Source organism: Furipterus horrens, unplaced genomic scaffold (assembly GCF_987537825.1).
Source record: "Furipterus horrens unplaced genomic scaffold, mFurHor1.1.pri manual_scaffold_1, whole genome shotgun sequence".
Classification (NCBI taxonomy): domain Eukaryota; kingdom Metazoa; phylum Chordata; class Mammalia; order Chiroptera; family Furipteridae; genus Furipterus; species Furipterus horrens.
The window spans coordinates 164,949,207-164,974,878 of NW_028327171.1; the positions used below are offsets into that span (position 1 = coordinate 164,949,207).

At 35.0% G+C, this 25,672-nt stretch overlaps 1 protein-coding gene across 1 annotated transcript in view; it reads right to left on the reverse strand.

The window, feature by feature from the left end:
• Positions 1-5,311: 5,311 nt before the first annotated feature.
• Positions 5,312-25,672, reverse strand: part of CFAP210 (cilia and flagella associated protein 210) — a 38,312-nt gene continuing 17,951 nt past the window's right edge. The window contains exons 4-9 of the mRNA XM_090280571.1: positions 25,431-25,624; positions 15,525-15,681; positions 12,698-12,837; positions 10,654-10,846; positions 9,769-9,933; positions 5,312-5,719 (exon numbers count right to left, since the gene is read on the reverse strand). Coding sequence (XP_090136697.1) covers positions 5,477-5,719; positions 9,769-9,933; positions 10,654-10,846; positions 12,698-12,837; positions 15,525-15,681; positions 25,431-25,624 — 1,092 coding nt within the window. The 3' untranslated portion in view covers positions 5,312-5,476. The remainder of the gene's footprint in view (positions 5,720-9,768; positions 9,934-10,653; positions 10,847-12,697; positions 12,838-15,524; positions 15,682-25,430; positions 25,625-25,672) is intronic.

The following is a 25,672-nucleotide window of genomic DNA, read 5'->3' on the forward strand; positions in this document are numbered from 1 at the left end:
TTTGTTCTTTCAATTATTTATGCATTCATTGATTGCTCTTTATATGCGCCCTGACCAGGGACCCAAACCCGCAACCTTGGTGTATCAGGACTATGCTCTAACCAACTGAGCTATCCAGTCAGTGGGCCTTTGACTCTTGTACCCAGTGGAAGATAGGAAACTGAAAAGGAAGAATTCCTTAATATTATAGACTGGAATACATCGGGTTTCTGGTATTTTGAGCAACGGTATTAACTGACAATTCAAGTATGTTTTCACGTTAGTATATTAAATGAGTTAGTATGATTTTTAATAAGTTCATTGTGCTTCACCTGGGTGGCAGTTCTTTTCATCATACTTTGAACCTTCAGTAAATTTCTATAAAAACTTGTTTCAAGCTTTTACCTTCATCAGAAGTACTTTAAATATACACCATATAGTAGACAGTTACAAAAAAACAAAAATGGGCTTTTTTTCTGTCTCCTTTTGGTCGTGTTTACTAAAATTATTCAGTGTCGTATTTACATATTTAGAATTGAATAGTCTCCAAGGATTGTAGGTTTACAACCTGTTTATTGTGGAAAGATGTGTTGTATTACAAATACTTGCTTAAAAATGTAATTAAAAACTCTAGGAAGTACAGAATTGGCTGACTCATACCCATAGTGGGCTTTCTGGCTGCCTTTCAAAAGTTCAGGCAAAGGCAAACTCTGGCCTGTACTGTGACACAAGAAGTAAATATTAAAGGAAAAGAAAAATCACGTAAGTTTTAAAAATTCCATCAGCAAAGTAGGAGAAGGGAGTTGTTTAGACACAGGAGGGAGTGGTGGGTTTGAATTGCGTTTCTTCTCCCTGCTTTTTTTCCCTTAAAGCAAATTCCTGTTTACCAAAAGCACATGCTGTATATTTTGTTCTTCTTTGTGTGTTTATAGTGTTATGAAGGATTGATAAATGAATTGAGTATTTGTATGTGGGGATGTTAAAAGTTGTGGCTGCTTTCTGTGGAAGGGAAAAACAAAGGAAGTTAACGCACTTCTTTTCCAAGCTCAAAAGTCACTGTGATGTATATTTTTTTAATGAAATTTAGGAATAAAGCTCTTGTCACAATTGTAAAATGTTTCAAAATGCTGCTTCTCTTATCATTAGTCTAGTAACTTGAACTGTTTTCTGCGAACTGCATTGTACAGAATTTAAACTCTGAAACTCAACTTTTATAGTTAAACATTGTATTAAATAAACTATGCTATAAGTTTGTTTTTGTATTTTTAAAATTGTTCTATTAGTTATTTAACCTTTATTTTTATTAAGCTAAATAATGAAGATAAATCAACTAAAATATACTTTTATTTTACCCATGAGGATATAGAATTTGTATTAGGAAAAAACCTAGCAGAGTTGAACAGTACTGAGCTTCTTTAAGAATTTAGCCAGCAGTGACAGTTTCAGAAGGTTTGGGAATAAATCCTAGTGTAAATGTTTAATCATGATGCTTTGGATTGCAATGTGTCTTTGCCTCAGCAAACTTTTAAAGTTATAGTTGGAATTTATATTACTATCCAGTAGAAAAGCCCATTTGCTTTTTTTAATTCCTCCAAATTTCTCAGCATTGGGAACACTATATATCTTTTGCCTGCCAGTTTTAATATAACACTTGTAAAGCCATATAAATGTTAATTGACTTGTAAGAAAAATTGATTCTAGTTTTTGGTTTCTTGTTTAGTTTTTGTTTTGTTTTTAAATTTAGACACCTATAGGGGAACTGCACTTACCTAAGTTGAGAGTTAGTTGCGGAAAATACATATACTTAGGAAAGAACATTCTGACCATCCAGTGATTTGTATGTATTAAGAGGTGAATATTATTAAACTTTCAAATTCTGGAGTGTATTTTATTTTTAATGCTTTATTTAGCCAGGAGAATATGTATAATGTTGAGTGCTTCATCATATGAACTGTGCAAATTGTGTATTAAAATACTTTTAGTATCAATTTGCTTTTCCTATTTTCATTGCTTTCTGAGAATGCTTTTTTCCTAAATATTTCCTAATCTATAATACTGTATATATACTTTTTATTTTTAAATGCTGGTTTATAATCTTAAGCTCCCCCCCCCCCCCAAGTAGTCCTTGATACCCAATTGTGTTGGTTCTAGCTTACATCTTCACAAATTTTAGCTGTAGGTTTCTTTTACCAAGGTAGCAGATTAGAACAGTTGTTTATGCTGCTCTGTGTGTCTGCCATTCCATTCTTTACACTGAATTGTTTGTGATTAATTTTAAAACCATGTAGACTTTTTTATTTTTAATGTGCTTAACTCTAGTAGAAAGCCGAGTCCAATTGCATCAAATTGTATATGTTAGGGAGAAAAACTAGTAATGTCTTTGGTCTTTTATGTTACCTTCCACTGTACTGAATTGGTTATAAAACATTTATACAAATTACTGGTTTGTAGAAGCTTGTTTTCTGTTTTATAATGTGAAGATAACTTTACCCAAAACTAGTCATATGTAATATACTCCCTAAAACAATTTAAAGGAAAGGATCTATAACAGGTTCCCAGACTTGATAAGTTCATTGTGCCTTTGCATGGGAACCCTAGGCCAACAAACAAACAAACAAACTTCTATTAAATAGTTAAGTTCAAAAAGCTAAAGCCTGTCATAACAACTTAGTAGCTAGGTGAAAAAAATTTTTTATTTCACTCTCTCATGCTTAAACAATTAGGTATTAATGGGATGTATGCACCTTACTCATTGCACTACTCAAACCTTGGACTCAGATTGGATGCCATCACCCTCTTCTTGTACATTTCTGTGTCATACTTGCATTTTTTTTCCAGCAACTGCTGAACACTCAGGTTTATAAAAATAGGATGTCATCAAAGGGATGGCACATTTAATATGTTGAAACTGAACTACGTCAAACTAGTAAAACCTATAGAGTCCTATAGATGTCAAATACTGTTTTCCTTCAAGTTTTTAAAATATCCTACCAGCTCTGCCGTTGTGAGTCCACTATGGTCCCTTAAGTCATCTTGGCACACAGATTTTGGGATCAGTGTATACCATGTTCTTTTTAATATTCAGGATTTAACCTGGGCTCAATAAACCCTGAGATTATGGTTCAGAATGATGGCTGGCTTACAGAATCATCTATGCCATTTTTAAAAAGTATAGTTGACCATCCTTATCCCAGATATATTTAATCACAATCCTGGGTAGGGGCGAGTCACTGCCTGTGTAGCCTATGAGGGTGTTGTAGAAGTCCTGAAATTACATGCAGAAGTGGGGGTGGGGGTGGGATATAGTACACCTTTCTGCTCAAGGATTCCCAGAGAATCATGACATCAGTTTTTTTTTTACATCAAATATTTTTGCTCTAAGACTTGATCCCTAAGAAAATGATGGTCTGTAATTTATACCTATACTCAGCATTCCTATTTGTATATGTCTATCTCAGAGGTACACTGATGAAAATATGAAACAGCTTGTTGCAGAAATTTATAATAGTAAAGACTGGAGGTATGCCACTGGTTGAAAAATTACACATGTGTAAACATCATCCCAGATTGGAAAAAATAGCGGTCTTTATATACTGGGCTGTGATCTCTAGGATATAGTAAATGAAAACAAGCAAGATTGCTTTGTGCAAGAATAAAATACACACATGTGTATATATGTATATGCATATATATATATATATATATATATATGTATGTATATGCCTATATTTAAAAAGCAATAAGCAAAGGGCAACAGTGAAAAGGTAACATCCTTGGGAGGGAGGGAGAAATGTTTGCAAATCATACCTCATAAAGGGTTAACATCCACAGTAAGTAAAGGATTATGACTCAACAAACAGAAGTAATGGAAGAAAAAAATCAAAACAACTCAAGTAGACATTTCTCCAATGATGATAAATTCTCAGCATTAACAGTTAGGGAAATGCAGATCAAAACCACCATGAGATACCACCTCAGTATCCATTAGGACGGCTACTATCAAAATAAGTGTTCGTGAAGACGTGCACCCTTGTGTAATGTCAGTGGGAAAGTAAGGTGCAACTCATGGAAAACAGTATGGTGGTTCCTCAAAAAAATTTAATTATCATCCAGCAATTCCACTTTAGAACATATATCCAAAAGAAATTAAAGCAGCATCTCAAAGAGATTTGCACACCAGTGTACACAGCACGTTATTAACCACAGCCCAAAGGTGGGAGTAACCCAAATGTCCGCTGATGAAGGAATGGATAAAGAAAATTATACAGGATTTAGTATTATTTAGTCTTAAAAAAGGAAGGCATTCTGACACACTACAACATTAGATGAACCTTGAGGACACTTTGCTAATGGAAATAAACCAGTCAAAGAAAAATGCTGTACAATTCTTAATGTGGTACCTAGAGTGGTCAATTTCATAAGAAACAAAGTAGAATGGTATGTCCCAGGATCTGAGAGGAGGGGAAATGGAGAGTTGTTTAATGAGTATATATTTCAGTTTTTCAAGATGACAAAGTTCTGGAGATTGGTTACACAACAATGTGAATTATACTATTGAACTATACTCTTAAAAATGGTTTAGATGTTAAAGTTTGTGTTCTGCATTGTATATCATGGTAAAAAAAAATGCAGGGGAATGCATTTCATAAAAAGCCACTGAACTTATATTGGGTTGGTTGCCTAACTACATACAGAAGAATGATTTCAACTGACCTTAAAACATGGTAATTTGCATATCTAGTGAGATACACTCTAAAAACACAAAGAAGCCATAAGTTGCATTCAGTAATCATATTGTTAGTAATAATATTGATAGTGTTACTAGAAACTAAAATTTAAGTATTGAATGATAAATACAGAATTTTCTTGAGAAAGAAAACTTCCATTGGAATATTATTCAGCTATAGAAAGGAATGAAGTTCTGATGAAGGTACAATATGGATAAACTCTGAAAATATGTTAAATGAAATAGGCCAGACACAGGCCACAGTAAGATTCCATTTTTATGAAATATCCAGAATAGGCAAATCAGCAGAGGCAAAGCAGCTGGTGATTGCCAGGAGCTATGGGAAAGGGGAATGGGGCATGGCTGCCTAATAGGTGCAGCGTTTCCATTTGGAGCAATGAGAAGGTTCTGGAATTAATAGTGGTAATGGTTAAACATTATGAATATAAATGCAACTGCACATTTTTAAGTGGTGATTATACATTGCATGTTGTATATGTATTTATCAAAAATTTTTAAAAAATGAACTATAATTCCTTCAGTGGTAAAGATCACACATAATTGTACTTAGGTGAAGAGCAGCTTTATTAAATTATAAGCCTGAAATTCTCTTACACTTGTAGCTTATAATATTAGTTACAATTTTATCTCTCAATCTTAAAAATAAACTTTCTAGCATGTAAAACCTAACCTTTCCTTAGACTTTTGAAAATTGTATTTTGATCCCTGAGAGTTCTAAGAAGGGAGCTGGACTGCAGTGAAATCATTTGCCTAGTAACTAGGTCTTAATCCACCTCTTTCTATAAAAACTGGTCCACGGACACCTCCAGGTCCTCCCTGTGCAGCTTTGACCAGAGGATAAATATATTTATTTGTTGATTCAGACTCAAGTTCAATTACTTCTCTGGCATAATCCTGAAATTCTTTCTCCTTTTCCGCCACAAGATCTTCAGTAAGTCTGCAATACTCTAATTGTGCTTGTTTTGCTTGCTTTGCATTAAACTTATTTTTGGCCTAATGGGAAAGAAAAAGAATACAATTTCATATTGGTAAACAAGGCCAATTTTCTAAATATACATAGCATTTGAAGTTGTAGATATGATTTTCTAAACTCACTGATATTTGACAAAGTTCTGACTTAACAACTACACTATAATTTATTTCAGAAACTTTCCCATGCTTCTCACAATATCATACTCAAAAGCCATGGCTCAGTGAAACCTACCTTAATTGTCTTAGGTGGTATGTCTTCAAATGATATAGCAAAATAGTTAAAAAGCATGAAATTTAGATGAAATCAAGTAACCAAGTTTAGAATCCTATTTCTACCATTTATAATGTGTACTATGGCAGACGTAGAAGACGTATCAATCACTGGCCCAGTCCGTCCATTATTCTGAAGGAACTCACTCAAACCTACTGTCCTAAGTCATCCCAATATACCATGTATCCCTGGCACATAAGATTAAATTGGCAGTGACTATCTGAACTAAGTTAAACCAACTACATTCTCTTTCCCAATAATTTGAAGTTGGAACAATGTAGGCTGATGAGGAGCTGGGTGGAATAGTACACTAAGCAGGCTACCAAAATCAATTTACCAACATTTCATAAAATTTTTTAAACTTTATATTTACACAAAAGATTGTTCCTTTAACTGTTTATATTATATGAGGATTTTAAATTTTATTTTTAGAGAGGGGAAAGGAAAGAAAAAGGAGAGAAACATGGGTGTGAGAGAATCAGTTGCCTCTCTTATGCACCCTGACCCAGGACAGAACCCAGGCATGTGCCCTTACTGGGAGCAAACCGGCCACCTTTTGCTTGGCAGGACGATGCCTTAACCAACTAAGTCACACTGGTCAGTTCTATGAGAGGATTTTAACTTTTTTTTTTTTTTTTCTTTAAATCTTCACCCAAGGACATTTTTCCACTGCTTTTACAAAAGAGAGAGGAAAGGAGAGACGAACATTAATGTGAGAGAGAAACATCAATTGGTTGCCTCTCATATTCATCTGGACCAGGGATTAAACATGTAACCTAGGCATGTGTCCTGACATGGAATTGAACCTGCAACCTTTCGGTTACAGAGAATGCTCCAACCAGGCCACACCAGCCATAGCCGGATTTTAATCACTTAAAGATTACTATGAAATTTTGGTTGACAACATTTTCATTTTGTCTTCTCAGTGGCATTTTTTTAAATGCTGAGTTTGTAAAAAGTTCAGTGATTTTGTGTACTCATGAATATATTTTAATAGTCATAAAAATAGTTTTCAAAATCAGTAACCAACACTTCCACATAAAATAGTAGCCCAAACCTGATATCCAACATAAATTGAAATTTATGAGGACATACAGCAACCATATGAATACCAATTTTTTAAAAATCAAAAACATTATTAGTTATCATATTTCTATCACATTGTCTTCCATGGTTCATTTTAGTTACAGTACTGTTTATCTAATTGTTAAGCTTTCCATATGGCTCAGAATCTTCATTAAGTTCAAGAGTTATAAATATATGGTATGACGATGAAGGAAAATCATTCTATTTTTTCTACTTTTCATTAAATTATTGGAGTTACATTTGTTAATAGGATCATAGAGGTTTCAAGTGTATATTTCTGTGCTACAAGATCTGTATATTGTATAGTGTGCCCAGCACCTAAAGTCAAACCATCTTCTGTCACCATATATTAGGCCCATTCAAGGCTTACATGCTATTTGTTGAATTGGTGATAGAGTACCAGGAGTTCGAAAAAATAGAATATGACAATAAGATTTTTTAAAAGTTGACAAAGTGATCAACTATCTCATCAAGGGTAAAATATGTACTATAATGTGGGGCCTTAACAAGAAGCCATTGGGATATGTTGATTTGGTGGTGGTTTGTAGAGAGATATTCAAGGAACAGGGACAAACATCAAGTATTGTACAAAAGGAAGTAACAATGGAGGGAAAGGATTACATAACTGATCACATGACTGGTGCCTTAAATTTGATATGCACTAAGCATAAATACAGCCTTGTAAAAAAACTTCTAAAATATTTGTTTAAAATTTATAACAGATGGAGTAAAGTAACAAGCACTTTTGAAGGATGAAAGAGAGCTCATATTTCAGAAACTGGAAAATAAAGTGAAAGAATCAAATATTTATTCTGTGTGTTCTTTAAAAAGTGTACCTCAGAGAAACCAAATTGCTCACCATGTTAAGTTTTTTGAAGACATTGACAAATGAATAAGAAGGAATGAGAGAATATTGACATTTTGCCATCTCATAAATTAAAAGGTTCAGGCAATGATCACCAAGGGCTGTTCATATCACAGAGAGTGAGACAAAAGTCATTATGTGCCTTCTAATGGAAGTACACGATATCACCTATAAGGAATTATACCAAAAAATTGAACCTAAGTCCTGCCTGGGTGGCTCAGTTGGTTGGAGTGTCATGCTGTACACCAAAAAATTGCGGGTTCAATTCCCAGTCAGAGCACGTATGATCAATGTTTCTTTCTCACAACAATGTTTCTCTCTCTCTCTCTCTCTCTCTCTCTCTCTCTCTCTCTCTCTCACTCGCTCTCTCCCTCTCTTTTCCACCTCTCCCCCACCCCCCAAATCAGTAAACAGCCTCAGGTGAAGATTTTAAAAATATTGAACCTACTAAATCTGATCTAGATTTTACATAAAATGCAGGGAACATATTCAATTAAATTACGACACAGGGACCCAAACAGCAAAAGCCAGACTAATAATTCTAAAGGACAAGAAACCCAGTTTCTTTAATAAATAAATTGCAAGATAAACAAAAAAGATAAGTAGGGAGAATCTAGGACAAAAAGAAAATGGAGGAGGAGGGATTATAGATTAAAGGAGACTTCAAAGACACATTAACCAAATAGAATATATGGACCTTATTTGATCCCAATTCAAACAACACAATTTAGAAAGTATTCAAGAAAAAGCTGGGAGGAATTTAAAAACTGAATGTTAATTGTTTTACCTGTCAGAATGGCTATCATTGATAAATCAACAAACGAGTGCTAGTGAGGATGTGGAGAAAGGAGAACCCTTCTGCACTGTTTGAGGGAATGCAGACTGGTGCAGCCACTGGAAAGCAGTATGGAGATACCTCAAAAAATTAAAAATGGATCTTTTGATATCCAAAGGAATCCAAAATACTAATTCAAAAGAATATAAGCACCCCTATATTCATTGCAACATTATATACAATTGCCAAGATATGGAAGCAGCCCAGTGCCCATCAGGAGATGAGTGGATAAAACAACTATGGGACATTTCAACAATGGCCATAAAAAAGAAGAAAATTTTACCCTTTGCAATAGTATGGCTGGCCCTGGAGAACATTATGCTAAGTGAAATAAGCCAGATTTGAATAGACAGTTCACCAAAGAAGACACACAAATGGCTAAGAAGTACATGAAAAGATGTTCAATACTTTTAGTCATTAGGGAAATCAAAATAACACCTTACGATACTACTACACTGGAATAAAAATCACAGGAAGACAATACCAAGTGTGAGGTTAGGGAGCTACTTGTCCTCTTATATGTTGCTGGTAGTGATGGAAAATGGTACAACCATTTTGGAAAACAATTTTTAGTTACAAATGACTGAATGTCAGGCCCTTAATACATGTTCTAAAATTTCTAGTACCCCTACTCACCTCAGATATGAAACCTGTAAGATCCTAATCAATATAGTTTCTGGGTTAGAGTTATAAAGAGGGGAAAGTAAAACAAAGAAGATAAGCATCACAGCCTGCCATATATGCATTTGCATTTTGTTTTTTACATTTACTAAAGCACAATGGACACTAAAGAAAGGTAAATATTTGTACAGAACACATAGATCTATTATGGGAACTTCAACAAGAAAAACACAGAAACTAACTTTTTACATTTCTTACATATTTTATTGTGTCAACCATAATGACCAGCTGATCTTACCTGACAAAGGAAGCTGCTTGGTAAAGAAAACTAGCATGAACTCTATATTATATATTTGTTGCTAAAATAAGTATAAACATTTAGGAATAATTACCATTTGCTGAATATGGGCATCTTGAACTTCACTCCGTTTTTTATCAGTTTTACATTTTTTCTCCTTTTCATGCTCCCAGAAGATCTGATCCGCTTTCATGATAGCCAGTAATTGTTCTTTAGCCTCCATTTTTCTTTGTCTTTCTTCTTCCTCTTTATTTTTCATCTAGATGTTAAAGGGCAAAGAAAAACATTAAAACCATTTTTAGCAATCAGTGCTCTCTAGATAAGGTACGGATTCGGAAAGCTCCAAGCAGAAAGTTAGCCAGGAGCAATACAAGAGCAGAAATAATTGTATGCACCTGGGCTGATTCCCATGTTGACAATTTACTTTGGTTTTATTTCCTGAATATCAGGAAACACACAATGAAAACTTAAATAGAATAATATTTGTTTAAAAAGAAAATACAGAAACAGAAAAAAGCAAGATCTTCTCAAGCTGTGGAAATATTTGTAGGTAAAAAAAATTAGTTGCTACAATGTTTATAAATTATCCAATTTAAATGTTATGACAGTCATATAGGAAACAAATTCTGAAGGATTAAGAAATACAGAAATGCAATAGTGTAATTTTTACTTGATGCCTTGAAAACATTCAAATTAAAAATATAGTAAATGAATAACAATTTTGTATATCAGATGGTTCTGAAACAGAAGAGATAATTACTTTGCATCTATAAATATACTACTTGTAATTGATTGTCATGTTATCTTCTGTTAGAAAGTAGACATGGTCTGACTTCAGGAATACAGGAAGATAATTCATTGTTTTTCAAATATCTGTTTTTGTTTTTTTTTTTTGGTCAGAGATGTAGAGGAAGTGGAGACTACAACGAGAGGGTTTTAATTTTTTTTAAATTTTATTTGTCAAACTTGAATTGCTTACCACAATGCCTCTATATTCTTCTATCGCTTTTAATTCTGCTTTGTTTTTTTCATATTTCTCTCTTTCTCTTTTTTCCCATGTAGCCTCAGATTCTGCAATATCTCTAGCAATAATCAGATCTTCATTGTCAAGCTTCTGTTTTATTAGTTCACTCAGGAAGTTATTTATTCTTTCTCTACGTTCCTCCATTAGCCTATAACAAAATTACCATCATGTCAAATTTTCAGGAATAGACCTGCTATGGAGCCAGTACAATTTGAAGAGACAAATCTCTTACAGTTTTTCACAAGACTAAAAGGAGCCCCACTGCTCCATATATATGTACATACATATACATATATACACATATATGTATATATTGTTTTAAGTGGAAATGTTTTTAGTAACTCATTTTTAGAATAAAGTATGCAGTAGTCACCCTTATTTGTGGTTTTGCTTTCTGTAGTTTCAGTTACCTGTGGTCAACCAAAGTCCAACAATGTTAAATAAAAAATTCCAGAAATAAACAATTCATGTTTTTAATTGCACACCATTCTGAGTACTGTGATGAAATCTCAGTCCATCTCACTGGAGACATGAATTATCCCCTGGTCCAGAGTATACATGCTGTATACCTGCCTGTTAGTCACTTAGTGGCCATCTTAGTTACCAGATCAAATGCTATCATATTAAAATAGTAATGTATTCTAAAAATCCAAAGGGAATAATGCATACAATAGGATCTTATGTATGTGTATGTACAATATCTGTAAGAAATAAAGGGTTAAAATTCTCCACAATGGAAAATATTTTAAAATACTTTATTATACTACCATGTTTACTCTAATATTAGAGGCTTGGGTTATAAAATAATCAAAGGCCTTTAAGTAAAATCTCAAATATTTAGTAAAATTTATAAAATTATGAATAAATCTATCCTCTTACTCTCTGCAAAACTGGATAAAAGGGGGGACTACCTTATCTTTTTTAAGAAATACGGCATTTTTATTTGGGAAGTTGGGCAAAAAATACGTTTAAATTTAAATGTGACAAATTCACTAAATTACTGAGTGAATTTGCAAAGCAATGTAGGAGAAATGATGAGAAAGTGCACAGTGCATGTCCCAAGGAAATTACAATCTAAAGTGGAGAAAAGACCTTTACAGAAGTAACTATACAGGCAAAGGGTGATAAATGCCATGAGAAAGCAAGAAAATAATATGGGGGAAAAGAAGAAAGAAAGCAAGGAAGGGCGGGAGGGAGGGAGGAAGGAAAGGAGAGAGAAAGAGATAGAGATAGAGAAAGAGAAAGAGAAAAGAAGGAGCAAGAAAGAGAAAGAAGGAAGAAAGAAAGAAAGGAAGAAAAAAAGAGAAAGAAAAGAGTTTCATTGGAAAAGGTGACATTTCATCTAGGCTTTCAAAATACAGTGTTTTAAACACTTTTTTTGATTGCCTGCTATGTACCAGACACTGTTCCATATGGTATGGAGACATAACCATAAACAAAAAGACTAAAAGTCTCTGCCCTCATGGAGCTTTCCTTATAACTGGGGCAGGAGGACAGTAAACAAAGTAAATAATTAAAATAGTGCTATGTCATGCAGTGAGGCAAAAGAGATGAGTTAAAGGCATAAGCAATGTGGGGGGCAAGGTTGTCATTTTAAATAACTGAAATCATCACATTACTAAATGCCCTAGTCAGACATAAAACAATGAGACCTTTATTCCTAAAGACTACTCTCACATCACAACTTCTGATTTATAATAAAACAATTTCAGAGAGCACTTTATTCATCACATAAATTATTTATTTATTTTAGCAATTGCTTTCTTTATAAAATTTTATTTATTTATTTATTTATTTTAGAGTGAGGGGAAGGGAGGGAGAAAGAGAGGGAGAGAAATCTGGTTGCCTCTCACATGCCCCCAACTGGGGACCTGGCCCACAAAATCAGGCACGCGCCCTGACTGGGAATCAAACCAGCACCCTTTTCTGGTTCATAGGCCAGCACTCAATCCCCTGAGCCACACCAGCCAGGGCAACATAGATTATTTTAAAAGCTTACCTGTGTGTTTCAGCTTCTTTTTCTTTCCTCATTTGTGTAAGATGCTTTTTTGCTTTGATAAATTTTCTAATCTTTTCATCTTCCTCCTCTTGCTGCTGCTGTTCTACAGCTTTGATGATATTTTTATCATTCATATGTTCCTTAGAGAAAAAAAATTGCATATTATCCTATCAAGAAAATATCTTTCAACATATAAATATCTAACAAGAACCTGTGAAATGGTCACAGCTTCTGTCCAGTTGTTTCTCTCTTGGAAATTCATCCCAAAGAGATCATCAGAAATATGCATTGATTTGTATTACCATGTACTTCATCTCTAAGTTATTTATAATGGTGACAAGTTGGAAATGACCTCTAAATATTCAATAATGGAGAAATAGTTAAATAAATTATACTCTCAGTGACACAGGAAGAATACAAATAATATCACTGGTGAGTGGGGGAAAAACAATATAAACACTACATAGCATATTTTAGCAACTAAATACAAATACAAGTTTATAATGTATATGTAACTGGAAGAAATGTATCAAATGTTGACATGAGTTATCTCTGGGATATGACATTGTAGGTGACTTTTACATCTTCTTGGTGGTTTTCTGTATTTCTTTTAAAATACCTTATTTCTTTAAAATATGCAATTAAAATAATTTTATAATCAGAAAAATACATTAAACATATACAATTTTAATTTAATGTTTAAGTAGTTAATATAGTCACACGGCACACACATTAAAAATATTTAAAAGATACCTACCCCATCCACTATCTATCTGCCTATTGCCAATTCTACCCATCAGACTCATTCACTGTGAAACTCAGTCCTAGCTCAGACTCTGTTTTACATATATACAAGAAAATATACAGATGTATATCCTAAAAAAATTTTTAAATAGGTATTTTAAAAAACAAAGTATAAAAATCTGTTTACATCAGCATACATTCCATGACTCAACCTGAGTTATTCATCATAAAAATGGATGCCTTTGAACACAATAGCCTGGATAGACAGATATATTGGTGTTTTCTGTTACTATATGTAGAAACCAATTCAAGGTGAAAGTTATTAGATTTACTATTTAATCTCCAATATATTTATAACTCAGGGTCTACTATATGCCTGGCACTCTTAATTAGTCTTCTATTTTATGGGTTATTACTTTTAAAAGCCTGTAATATGATTAAGGAGATACATTAGTCAACATAAAAAACTAATGAAAATACAAAATTGTTAAAAGCGATTGTTTTGAATGATTTTTTAAAAGTTTGATTTTGTTGTATTTTATAAATTTACTGTAATGGTCTTACATATTTTTATAATAAGAAAAGTACAAAGTTAATTAACATAAAGTTAATTTTCATTTTTAAAAAATTGAAAGCCTCACCTTAAAGTCATATAGCTAGTAAGTGGCAGAGTTAGCATTCAAAGCAAGGTCTGTCCCATTCCAAAGTGACTTGGAGTTATAAAAATATTGCTTCCATGAACCAAGAATAACATTTTATGCAAAAAGGACAATAAGATTACAAGTAAAACTCTTAGAAATTAAAACTTTGATAGCTAAAATTAAAAATTCAATAGCAGGTTGCCCTGACTGTTATTGGTGGAGTGTTGTCCCGGAAAGTGAATGGTGGCTGGTTGATTTCTGGTCAGGGCATATGCCTGGGTTGCAGGTGGCTCCCAGCTGGGGTGCACTGGGGCGCATGCAAGAGGCAACTGATCAATTTTTCTCTCACACATCGATGTGCCTCTCCCTCTTTCTCTCTTCTTTCCCCTCCAAAAATAAATAGTCTTTTTTAAAAATTCAACAGAAGCTTTAAAAACAAAGTTGAGGATAACTCTCAAAGTCAAACAAAAAATAAATGGCAGGAATAATTAATTGCCTACCCAAGATTCTTTCTTGTCTTCTGCATTAGTATCAGGCCCCAGCTTTTGTTCAGAGTGGCATTCTGCTCAGCTGAAAGACTATATTTCCTTCCAGCGAGGTGTGACTAAATTAGGACCAGTGAGATTTAATGGACATTGTTAAAAGGAACTTCCAGAAAAGTTCCTTAAAAGGAAAACAGACAGTTAGGGCATTCTTTTTCATCCTTCATCCTTTCTTCCTTCTTGCTGCCTTGAATGTGGACATGAGGCAAGAGTTCCAGTAGCTGCTATTCAGGGCCGTGAGGCAACCTTGAGGACAGAAGCCATTTATGTTCCAAGAAGAGCAAAGCAAAAAAAAAAAGAGGAGCTATCTCAGCCTTGGCCACTGTGCCTCAGTTAGTTGGGCACTGTCCTGGAAACTGAAGGATCACTGACTGGTTCAATTCCCGGTCACATGCCTGGGCTGCGATAAGGTCCCTGGTTGTGGAATGTAGCAGAAGCAACTGATTGATATTTCTCCCTCACATCAGTATCCCCACCCCACCCCCCGCTTTCTCCCTCCCTTCCCCTCTCTCTAAAAATAAACAAATAAAATCTTTAAAAAAAGAAAGAGAGAAAAGCTATCTCAGTTGAGCTAAATTCTCAACTACCAGGGCAAAGACATAGAAAATGTCTAAAATTGAGAAATCAAGATATACTATATCTTTACAACTTAATATTGTGTATACACTCTCATTTTAAGGATACGAAAATGATTTGAAAGAAAGTCTCATTCGCTTTTCGTGCTCATGCATGAGAGCATATGCACATAAAACCATAGTAAATATAGCTCGCCCCAAAGTATACTTAAAAACCCAATTTAACAGCAACTTGTTTTCTATTCAACTATTTATAAAGAATAGAGTAAAATGTAAGCATTGGACTTTGTACATATTATGAAGAGATGCTGTATTTCCAACTTACAAAAAACAGTTTCCTTCGTTCATTTATCTCTTCTTTTTTCTTTTCTAGTTTTTTTCTCATTTCTATTTCATATAATGAATTCTGTTGCTTTATTTCCTCAGCATCCTTTTCTGCACTTTTCCTCCTTCTTTCTTCTTCCTCTTTATGTTCCTTTATTCTAAAGCAAAAACAAAAAAATGAAAAACCCATACTTATAATTGAGAGCAAAGCAAAATAAAAAAAGGTTATATTTTAAAGAAATGAATTAGATTCTAACCTGGGATGATTTGAAGCTATAAGGAAGAACTTCTGAATTTGTGGGGCACAAGACAGATATATAAAGAGTAGTGATTAAATCAAATCCAAATCGGTTAGCCCAAAATTGCCAATATTTCCCTTTATTTGAAACTTGTTTCATTCCTCACCAAAATTAAGTCCTACTACTACGACTTCAAATATTTGCTTCCTTTAGAAAGAACCAGTTAAATGAAGGACTGTATAGTGGAATGGTGGCATTATTTTTCAGAAAAGTCCCTAATCCCTAGTGCTTCTCAATTTTAGGACTAGATGATGCTATCTGAGCTATGGGTCTAGCCACTCAGGAGATGGGTTTTGATGGAAGGAGAGAAACAAAGGTCTTCTGACCCAACTGGCCACTTTGGTTGTCGTTCTTCATGTAGCCAACATTGACTAGCCATTCATGCCTCTGAGTGGTAAGTTATCAAATGCCAGTTCTCTCAAAGGGCTTAGTGTGTGAGTTCTTCAGACATTCCTAAGCAGCTTCCTTACTGCGGAGCTCTGATCTGGAAGATTTAGCTCCAGCTCCACCTCTTCAATCCACCTCCCAAGACCCACGACTGTCACCACAGGAGAGTCCGCCAGCAGTTTACTGCTGCTCTGAGAGCCCTCCTCTGGCTGTCAATCCTCTGCATACGGGAAAGAGAGCTGAAGCCTGAGATGTCTCCTTGCCCACGGGTCCTTGTCAGCCAATCAGCAAGTGTGCAGGCTGCTCCACTGCCACTCTCTAGCTGCTGTCTCTGTTTTTTCTCTAAACAGGTAGGTACAGGGCAGAGCAACAACCCACTTAAATGGGCTAAAAGACTGAGGGATAAACCTTGCTTTCATAAGTGCCTAATCAAACACAATTTTTTTTTCTTGGAGCCTTCCCTTAACTTCAGGGAGGGAAAATTCCCTTCCCCTGACTACACAGTTTAAAGGGCCAGTAAGACCCCTGTGGTATTATTAAGCCAATTCAGGACAGGAGATTCTGTGTAGATTCATTTGTGCAGAGTAAGCAGCTTTGGAGTCATAGTCACTCTCTTTAGAGGCAGCTAAGAAAAAAGGCACTGCTGGCCACAGCTAACCAGGTTTATGATTGCCCTAAAAACCTTAGGTTTTCACATTTTCATTTGTTTATTTAGGTCATTAGAACTATTTCATATTTTACCAGTGTCTTAGAAGCAAACTCACAAGTCAACAATTGAGATTTAAAGGACATTATAAAAAGAGATGTATCCAATTTTGAGAAATGAAGTTTTGGAAGTTTCAAAATCGCTACTTTAAGGGAAAACAACATAGTATTAAAAATTTGCAATTTTAACATTCCTTAGCGAATCTGGGAATCACCAACATTATACCTATGCTGGTGTTTAACAAAGCGTTGTTCTCACAAAGAAATTTATAATATATAATTATTACATAATATTTAATTACCTGTCAATACAGACTTTTACCTTAGTTTGGGTACACTACTCAACTATTTGCCATTAATTTAGCTTAATGAAAAGTTAACAATGTGTAAGAAAATCCAAGATCCTCTAGTTTAGAGAAAAAAATACATGACATTCTTATCTTTACTTCTAATGCCCGTGTCCACAGCAGATACCAATAGTCAACACAAAACTCTTTCCTGCTGAGTCTTGGTCCTTCTCAACCCAATGCAAAGAGCTGCCTCTCCCTAACAATCAGAGTAGAGTTTGTCACGAAACCTCTTTGCTATCTCTGATTCACATTCTGAAGGTCCCAAGTCTATAATTGTCTAGCCCAGATCTGATCTGAGCTTCTCTAGAGGTTTTGGTTCTTATGACACTTCATGCACCGAGAGAATCTGAGAGATAGTATTACACAAGAAATTACTGGAAGGGCTGCACAGACACAGGTAGGGTCTGGACTGACCCGGGCAAAGCAGAGGGAGTAGTTTTGGGCCTTTATTGTGACTAACAGGTGGGACTAGGGAAAAGTTCCTGTGCACAGATTTAAATTTCCTGCTGGTGCCAAAGGAGGAGACAAGTCCAGGGTCTTGTCAGCCTTTTCAGATATAAGACAAAAAGGGAAAAAGAAATAAGCAGTCAAACATCAAAAATGAGGTCTGACTCTTTTACAATAGATGCCTGTGATCCTTGTAGAGACAACCCAATAGGCACCACCACCTGACCATTATATTCACTATGTCTAAAACGAATTCATCCTCCTACTCTTCTAAACTGACCCTTTTGGTCTCTTGTTCTTATCTTGGTGAATAGTACCACCTTCTTTTGAGCTGCCTATGCTAGAGATATAAGAATTATATATGTACTTGACTCTGCTATAACTCTTAGATTTCTCATTCATTTCTTTAATAACTATCATATTTGTTGACTTTCTCCTATAATGGTTGAATGAAAAAATGTGCTTCCTACCCTCAAAAAGCTTACATTCTTAATGGAGAAGATAGGCAGAAACAAACACAACTAAATAGACAAATAATGTAATTATAAATCTGGTAAGTGTTATAAATAAGAGACCAAGAAACACAACTGAGATATTTATTTCCCATAACTTTGGACACAGGCTTTCCCTAACACCAGGGAGACCTCTTTGAGCTGGTGAAAAACCCACAGATGAAGAATGCAAGGGTAAAATCCAGACAGATGGAACCATAAGCATATGAGAAGGCCCTGAGGTACGAGAGGGTTTGTCAGGTGCTTGAGGCACAGAAGATCTGGAATATTAGAATTGAGTGCAGGAGCTAATTTCTTCTGAAAAGCCTTCTCTACAATGGATCAGGTGTCTATTTTATATGCTTCCACATACCACATACATATATTTGCCAATCAATCAATCAATAAAATGTTGGCCAAAAAGTTTGTTTGGTTTTCTTCTGTAAGATGGCTCTAGTCGCACTTAGTTGTCTTGAACTTCATTTGAAACAATGTTGTTAAGATTCTATTGTGGCAGCTGTCATGTCAACATGCACTTAAAAAATCACATCAAAATTGGTGAATCTTTTAAAAAGATTTTATTTATTTTGAGAGAGGGGAAAGGAGGGTGAAAGAGAGGGAGAGAAACATCAATCTCTGGTTTGCCTTTCCCATGCTCCCAACAAGGGACCTGGCTCGCAACTCAGGCATGTGCCCTGATTGGAAATTGAACCAGTGACGCTTTGGTTTGCAGGCTGGCACTCAATCTACTGAGCCACACCAGGCAAAGCAAAAATTGAATTTTTGTGTAGCCATCTTAATACTGAAGATGGAACAAAATAAGCAACATAGTATGCTTTATTATGTCAAGAAAGGTAAAAATGCAACTGAAACGCAAAAAAACAAAAAGATTTGTGCAGTGTATAGAGAAGGTGCTGTGACAGAACATGTCAAAAGGAGTTTGCAAAGTTTCGTGCTGGAATTTCTTGCTGGATGACGCTTCATGGTCTGGTAGACCAGTTGAAGTTAATAGTGATCAAATCAAGACAGTTGAGAACAATCAATGTTATATATCATGTGGAAAATAGCTGACATACTCAAAATTTCCAAATTAAGCATTGAAAATCATTTGGTTATGTTAATTGCTTTGATATTGGGTTCCACATAAGTTAAATGGAAAAAAAAAAAACCTTCTTGACTGTATTTCTGCATGAGATTCTCTACTTAAACGTAACAAAAATGTTCTGTTTTTAAAACAAATTGTGACAGGCGATGAAAAGTGGGTACTTTACAATAATGTGGAATGGAAGAGATTGTGGGGCAAGCAAAATGAACCACCACCAAACACACCAAAATGTCAGTCTTCATCCAAAGAAGGTGATGTTACATATATATATAGGAAGGGTGTCCTCTATTATGAACTCCTTCCAGAAAACCAAACAACTGATTTCAACAAATACTGCTCCCAATTAGACCAACTGAAAGCAGCACTCAGAAAGCTTCTAGAATTACTCAACAGAAAATGCATAATCTTCCATCAGAATAACACAAGACCACATGTTTCTTTGATGGCCAGGAAAAACTGGTACAGCTTGGCTAGGAAGCTCTGATCCACCTGCCATATTCACCAGACAGTGTACCTTCAGATTTCCATTTATTTTGGCCTTTACAAAATTCTCTTAATGGAAAACATTTCAATTCCCTCAAAGCCTGCAAGAGGCACCTGGAACAGTTCTTTGCTCAAAAAGATAACAAATTTTGAGAAGATGAAATTATGACGTTGCCTGAAAGATGGCAGAAGGTAATGGAACAAAATGGCGAATACGTTGTTCAATAAAGTTATTGGTAAAAATGAAAAATGTGTCTTTTATTTTTACTTAAAAATCAAACAAATGTTATGGCCAACCCAATATTTACGACTTCATTCTACAGTTCACCCTTGAACGATGCAGGGGTTAGGGGTGCTGAAAATCAAACCTCGACTCCCCCAAAACCTAACTACAAATAGCCAGCTGGTGACCAGAAGCCTTACCGATAATCGTTGATTAACACATATTTTTAAGTTATATGTATTATGTACTAGATCTTTATACTACAGTAAGTTAAAGGAAAGACAACACTATGAATATAATCATAAGAAAGGGAAATACATTTACAGTATATTACTATTTATTTTAAAAATCCATGATAAGTGGATCCACACAGTTCAAACCCATATTGTTCAAGGGTCAATTCTAATTATTTATTCCATGTCTACAGCATCCTCCCCAGATTATGAATGTAAGGAGAAATACTGTATTTTATGCATCTTTATATTCTCAATGACTAGAATAGTAGCTGGCAAATGGAGATTGTTTAATGTTTGTAACAATGAATGGATAACTGAATGAATAAATGAATATACTAATGAATTAATAAATAGCCTATATTAAAATTTTGCCTTTGAGCAAATTCTTATTATTCAAGAAAGGGAGAAATTACTCTCCTTTTCCTCTCTTTTCTGCCACACGGTCCTCTGTTTCCACTCAGGATAATACCAGTGCTGCTGTTAATCCAGTTTCCCTGTTGGCTTAAAGAGGCTTTTTATGAGCTCATCTCCATTCCAAATATTTTAAAGATACATGCATTCTAAGTTGTGTAAAACTGATACATTCAACAGAACACAACTTGGTGCTAATTTTGTAAATTCAAATACTTAAAAAAACATTTATGATAATAGATTTACATTTTCCTCTGTTGTCTTCAATTACAGAATTGAATTTTATCAATAAATGTAAGATATGGGACTTCTGTCCCTGACTGGTGTGGCTCAGTTGGTTGGGTGTCATCTTGCAGGACAAGGGGTCACAGGTTTGATTCCCAGTCAGGACACATGCCTGTGTTGCAGTTTCGGTCCCAGTGGGATGCAAGCAAGAGACAACTGATCAATGTTTCTCTCTTGCACCAGTGTTTCTCTCCCTCCCTTCCCCTCTCTCTAAAAATAAATAAATAAAATCTTAAAATTAAAAAAAAAAATGTCTAACCTCTGGAACCAAATTTACAACCCAAGTTCATGTGTCAAACATTCCCCTCCTAATTTCCCACAGTGCAACCAATGGAATGAGGGAAATTCTACATCACTGCTAGAAACTAAAGCAAAGTCTTACCCACATACCTGAATTTTCAAGAAATTTCCAGGAAAAATATGACAGTTAAGAATGCAGTGAGGATGAGTAATACTTGGCCACCATCCACAAAGACAGAGTCCACTGTGAAGAGTACAGGAATTTAGGCTGACCTCAGAGCCTGATGAACAACTAGACTACAATGGAGATAAGCCAGAGACAACAGAAGCAAATCCTAAACCTACTTGAAGCTCTAACCTACTGCCCAAGACCACTTGTGATCCGGTGGCCCTAACACAGTCTACGTGCAAAAGCTACAGATGCGCGGTGGCCTGTGGAAGTGTTAGCACTTGCCAGGTAGCTTGCTGGAGAGTAAGCTGCTACCTATAATTATCTCTGAGCTGCCATAGCCAATATAAAAAGAGATTTCTCAAAGGTGGCTCACTGGTCAAATATTTGCCTCCCTCTGCCAAGGGTTCTGTCCCTAACAAACCCTTGGATCTCTACACTGCCAAAGAAAAAAATTGCAATAAATCCAAAGGTTACTCTTCTCTTCCTACTAAGGGCTAAAATAACTGAATAATACAATATGCCAATATCTGCATCCCAAGAACTGAAGTCTACGTCACTCAGATATTTGCGGTTTTGAGAAATAAACATATATACAAAAACCAAATCATAACAAAAAGATCTGAGCACATAGAAATAAATATCTTCTAACTACTAAAAACCATTTAGAAAAATGATAAAAATCTGTAATGTTTAATAAATTAATATCAACATACATAAAAACTGTTTATTAATCCATTTTTAATCAATGACTAACATACATATCAATATGAAACAACCTACACAAGAGAACAATGGAGTAACCAATTCATAATAATAAAAACCCAAACAAACATTTACACATGAAAAAATGATCTGCCTCACTGAAATTAGTAGGAATGTAAATTGAGAGATGATTTTTGTCCACTAACTTACCAAATAAAGTACTATCCAGATTGGTTATAGTATTTTAAAAAAGGGCATCAGAAATCATTGAGGAATGCACTCTTAAAGCCTTCTCAAAGGGCCATTTTGCAGTCTCTCTCCAAATGTAAAATCCAAGTCTATTTCAAAAAACCTACCCTACAACCCTGGCCAAATGGCTCAGCAGGTTGGAGCATCATCCCATACACCAAAAAAAAAAAAAAAAGAAAAGAAAGGTTGCGGGTTCAATTCCTGGTCAGGGCACATATCTAGATTGTGAGTTTGATCCCCAATCAGAACACATACAGGAGGCAACCCATCAATGTTCCTCTTTCTCTTTCTCTCTCAAATCAATAAACATATCCTTAAAAAAAAAATGGAAATCTACCCTATATAAATTCATCTTTACACAAAAGCTACAAAAGATATATTCTTAAGGATGTTCACTGCAGCACTGTTAGAAATGAGGGAAGAAAAAAAGCCAAATTTCCCTCAATAATAATATAGTTAAATAAATAATGGTACATGCGTAGTATTCAATGATTATTTTGAAAGATGTCACTGTCGCTTAAGGAAGAGAACTTAAAAAAAAATACAATTAATATCCATAATATAGGAAGGTAACCAGGTGTTGTTGAGTGAGCTAGGCTGCAGTCCCTCCCTCTTACAGGCACGCACATAACTCAGCTAGCCACTTAGTCAATTACCACGTGCCAACTGTCTACGATCTTTTATGTGTTAGCTCATCCCGGGGCCCTGGCTGGTGTGGCTCAATTGGTTGGGCATTGTCCTACAAACCGAAAGGTCGCTGGTTTGATTCCAGGTCAGGGCTCCTGCCTGGGTTGCAGGGTCTCAGGGCTCTTCCTGATCAGGGTGTGTATGGAAGGCAATTGATGTTCCCCTCTCACATCGATGTTTCTCTCCCTCTCTTTCTCCCTCCCCTCTCCTCTCTAAAATCAAAAATCAAAATAAAATAAAATGAAAATCTCAAAAAAAAAAGATATTCATAGAAAGATATTCAAGGTATCCTGTTGAGTGAAAAAATGAAGTCACAAAAAAATATACTGTATAACATTCATGTTAAATATATATATACACACTTAAATATATTCTTATATAAGTATTAGTAACTTCAATAAAACATTCTGAAGGGATAGTTACAAGACTTTTTATAATGGCTATTTGGGAAGAAGAAAATGGAACTTAAAGACAGACATTGAATAGGGTGGATATGAAGAAGAGCTTTAAATTTTTACCCAAACTTTACTGTATTACTTGCATTTAAATAAGCATATATTTATTATTTGCATAAATAATTTTTAAAAGTAATTTTTAAGAGTAGAGAAATATACACCTAAATGTATTCCCAGTGCCTACTCTGGATCACAGAGTTTCTGGTGATTTGTAATTTATTTTTTATTTTGTTTAACTGTATTTTGTAATTCTATAATAATTATGCATTGATGACATAATGTTTAAGTACAAAAATTTTTTTCATTAAAAATGGGAAAATGTCCACCAGTATTGTTTAAAATTCTTGATACATTTATACAATTTATGCGCATTTAAACTGCAGTGTTAAGAAACTTAAGTCTCACATTGGAGAAACAACGTGAATGCAGAAGAGACTCTTTACTGAATTCCTTTTGTGCCTTTTCCTATTTGCATGTATCAGCTATTTAGAAAAGTAAGTAAAGTTATATAGAAACAGAAGCGCACCCCCATATATATAGTAGCTAATTTTTAAAAAAGTATCAGACTTTATTTCAATTTACTGACATGACAAGAGCTCATGACATACTGGTAGGTGAAAAAAAAAATTATTTTAATAGTAGTTGATCCAATTTCATTTTTTAAAGGTTTTATTCATTTATTTATTTTTGGAGAGAGAGGAATAGAGGGAGAAAGAAAGGAAAGAAACATCAGTATAAGAGAGGAACATCAATTGGTTGCCTCTCCAATGAACCCTGACTGGCAATTGAACTGGTGACTTTTTGCTTTGGGGGGATGACGCCCAACCAGTCAGGGTGATCCAATGTCATTTTACAAAATGTGAGTATATATATGCTCAGAAAAAAAATTTCAGTGGATCAGTGATTTCCATGGGCTGAGGGTTAGGATTAGAATTTAGTGCAAAGGGACATGAGGGAACCTATTTAGGGTGGTTGAAGTGTTCTATATCCTGATTTGGGGGTGGTTATACAGCTCTATGCTTTTAAAAAGGTGAATGTTATTAAATGTAAATTATATCTCAATTAATTCAACCCCCTCTGCCACCACCATCAAAAAGATCTATAAGGCAACATGCCAAAATAATAACAGATTGCTGTGGTCAATTAGATTATTATTCAAAATGGCTCACTCTCTCACTCTCCACTTCCATGGGAAACTAGTTTTCTGTCCCACTGTTGTTAGGCTTAGCCATGTGACTTGCTTTTTAGACTCATGGTGAAGCATGTATTTCCTTGACCTTTGACCTTGGGTTTCACCCTGTTCTTTCAAGCTTGGGCTCATTCTCTTGCATCTCTGTCAATACCATAAGAAAAGCTTCCCCCAGAGAGCTGCTGTGCCTTCATCTAGGACTTTAGAATGAATACACAGAGAAGATCAGAGCCCTGCCCACAAGTAAACCCAGCCAGTCCTACAGTTTGAAGAAAAGCTGCCAGCCGAGCCTAACCAACACACAGATACATGAGAAATACATGCCTATTGGTGAATGCCACTAGATTGTGCGGTTGTTTATTTTGCAGCATTATTGTGACAACAGTAACCAATATATTAACTTTGGGTGAGAAAGTAATAATGATTTTTAATCTCTTTCCTTGTATTTTTCTATTTATTAGGTATTTTAGCATGTATTACTTTTTTTCTTAAAGATTTTATTTATTTATTTTTAGAGAGAGGGGGAGGAAAGGAGAAAGAGAGGGAAACATTGGTGTGAGAGAGAAACATCGATTGGTTGCCTCTCACACACTCCCTAACCTGGGACTGGACCTACAACAAGGCCCTGAACAGGAATCAAAACGGCAACCTTTCACTTTGTGGGATGACACCCAACCAAGTGAGCCACACTGGTCAGGGCTAGTGTGCATTGCTTTTATATTTTAAAAAAAGCTATATCCATTATGAGATAAAGAGGGAGGTACAAAAAAAGGTAATTTATATATACATACTGTTTTAAATGATCATGAGCAAGAGCCAGTCTATCTCTGTGTCGTTTTTCTGCTTTTTCTTGTTCTTCTTTAAAAGCTTCTTCAATGTTGAGTTTCAATTGTTCCTCCCATTTTTTATCTGACTTTATTCTACTCTTTTGGGATTCAATCTGTGCATCACGCTCTTTCATAACTTTACTTAGAAGAAGTCCTGACTACAAAAAAAAAAAAAATGCAGTATTTAAAAAAATAGTCAAATTATG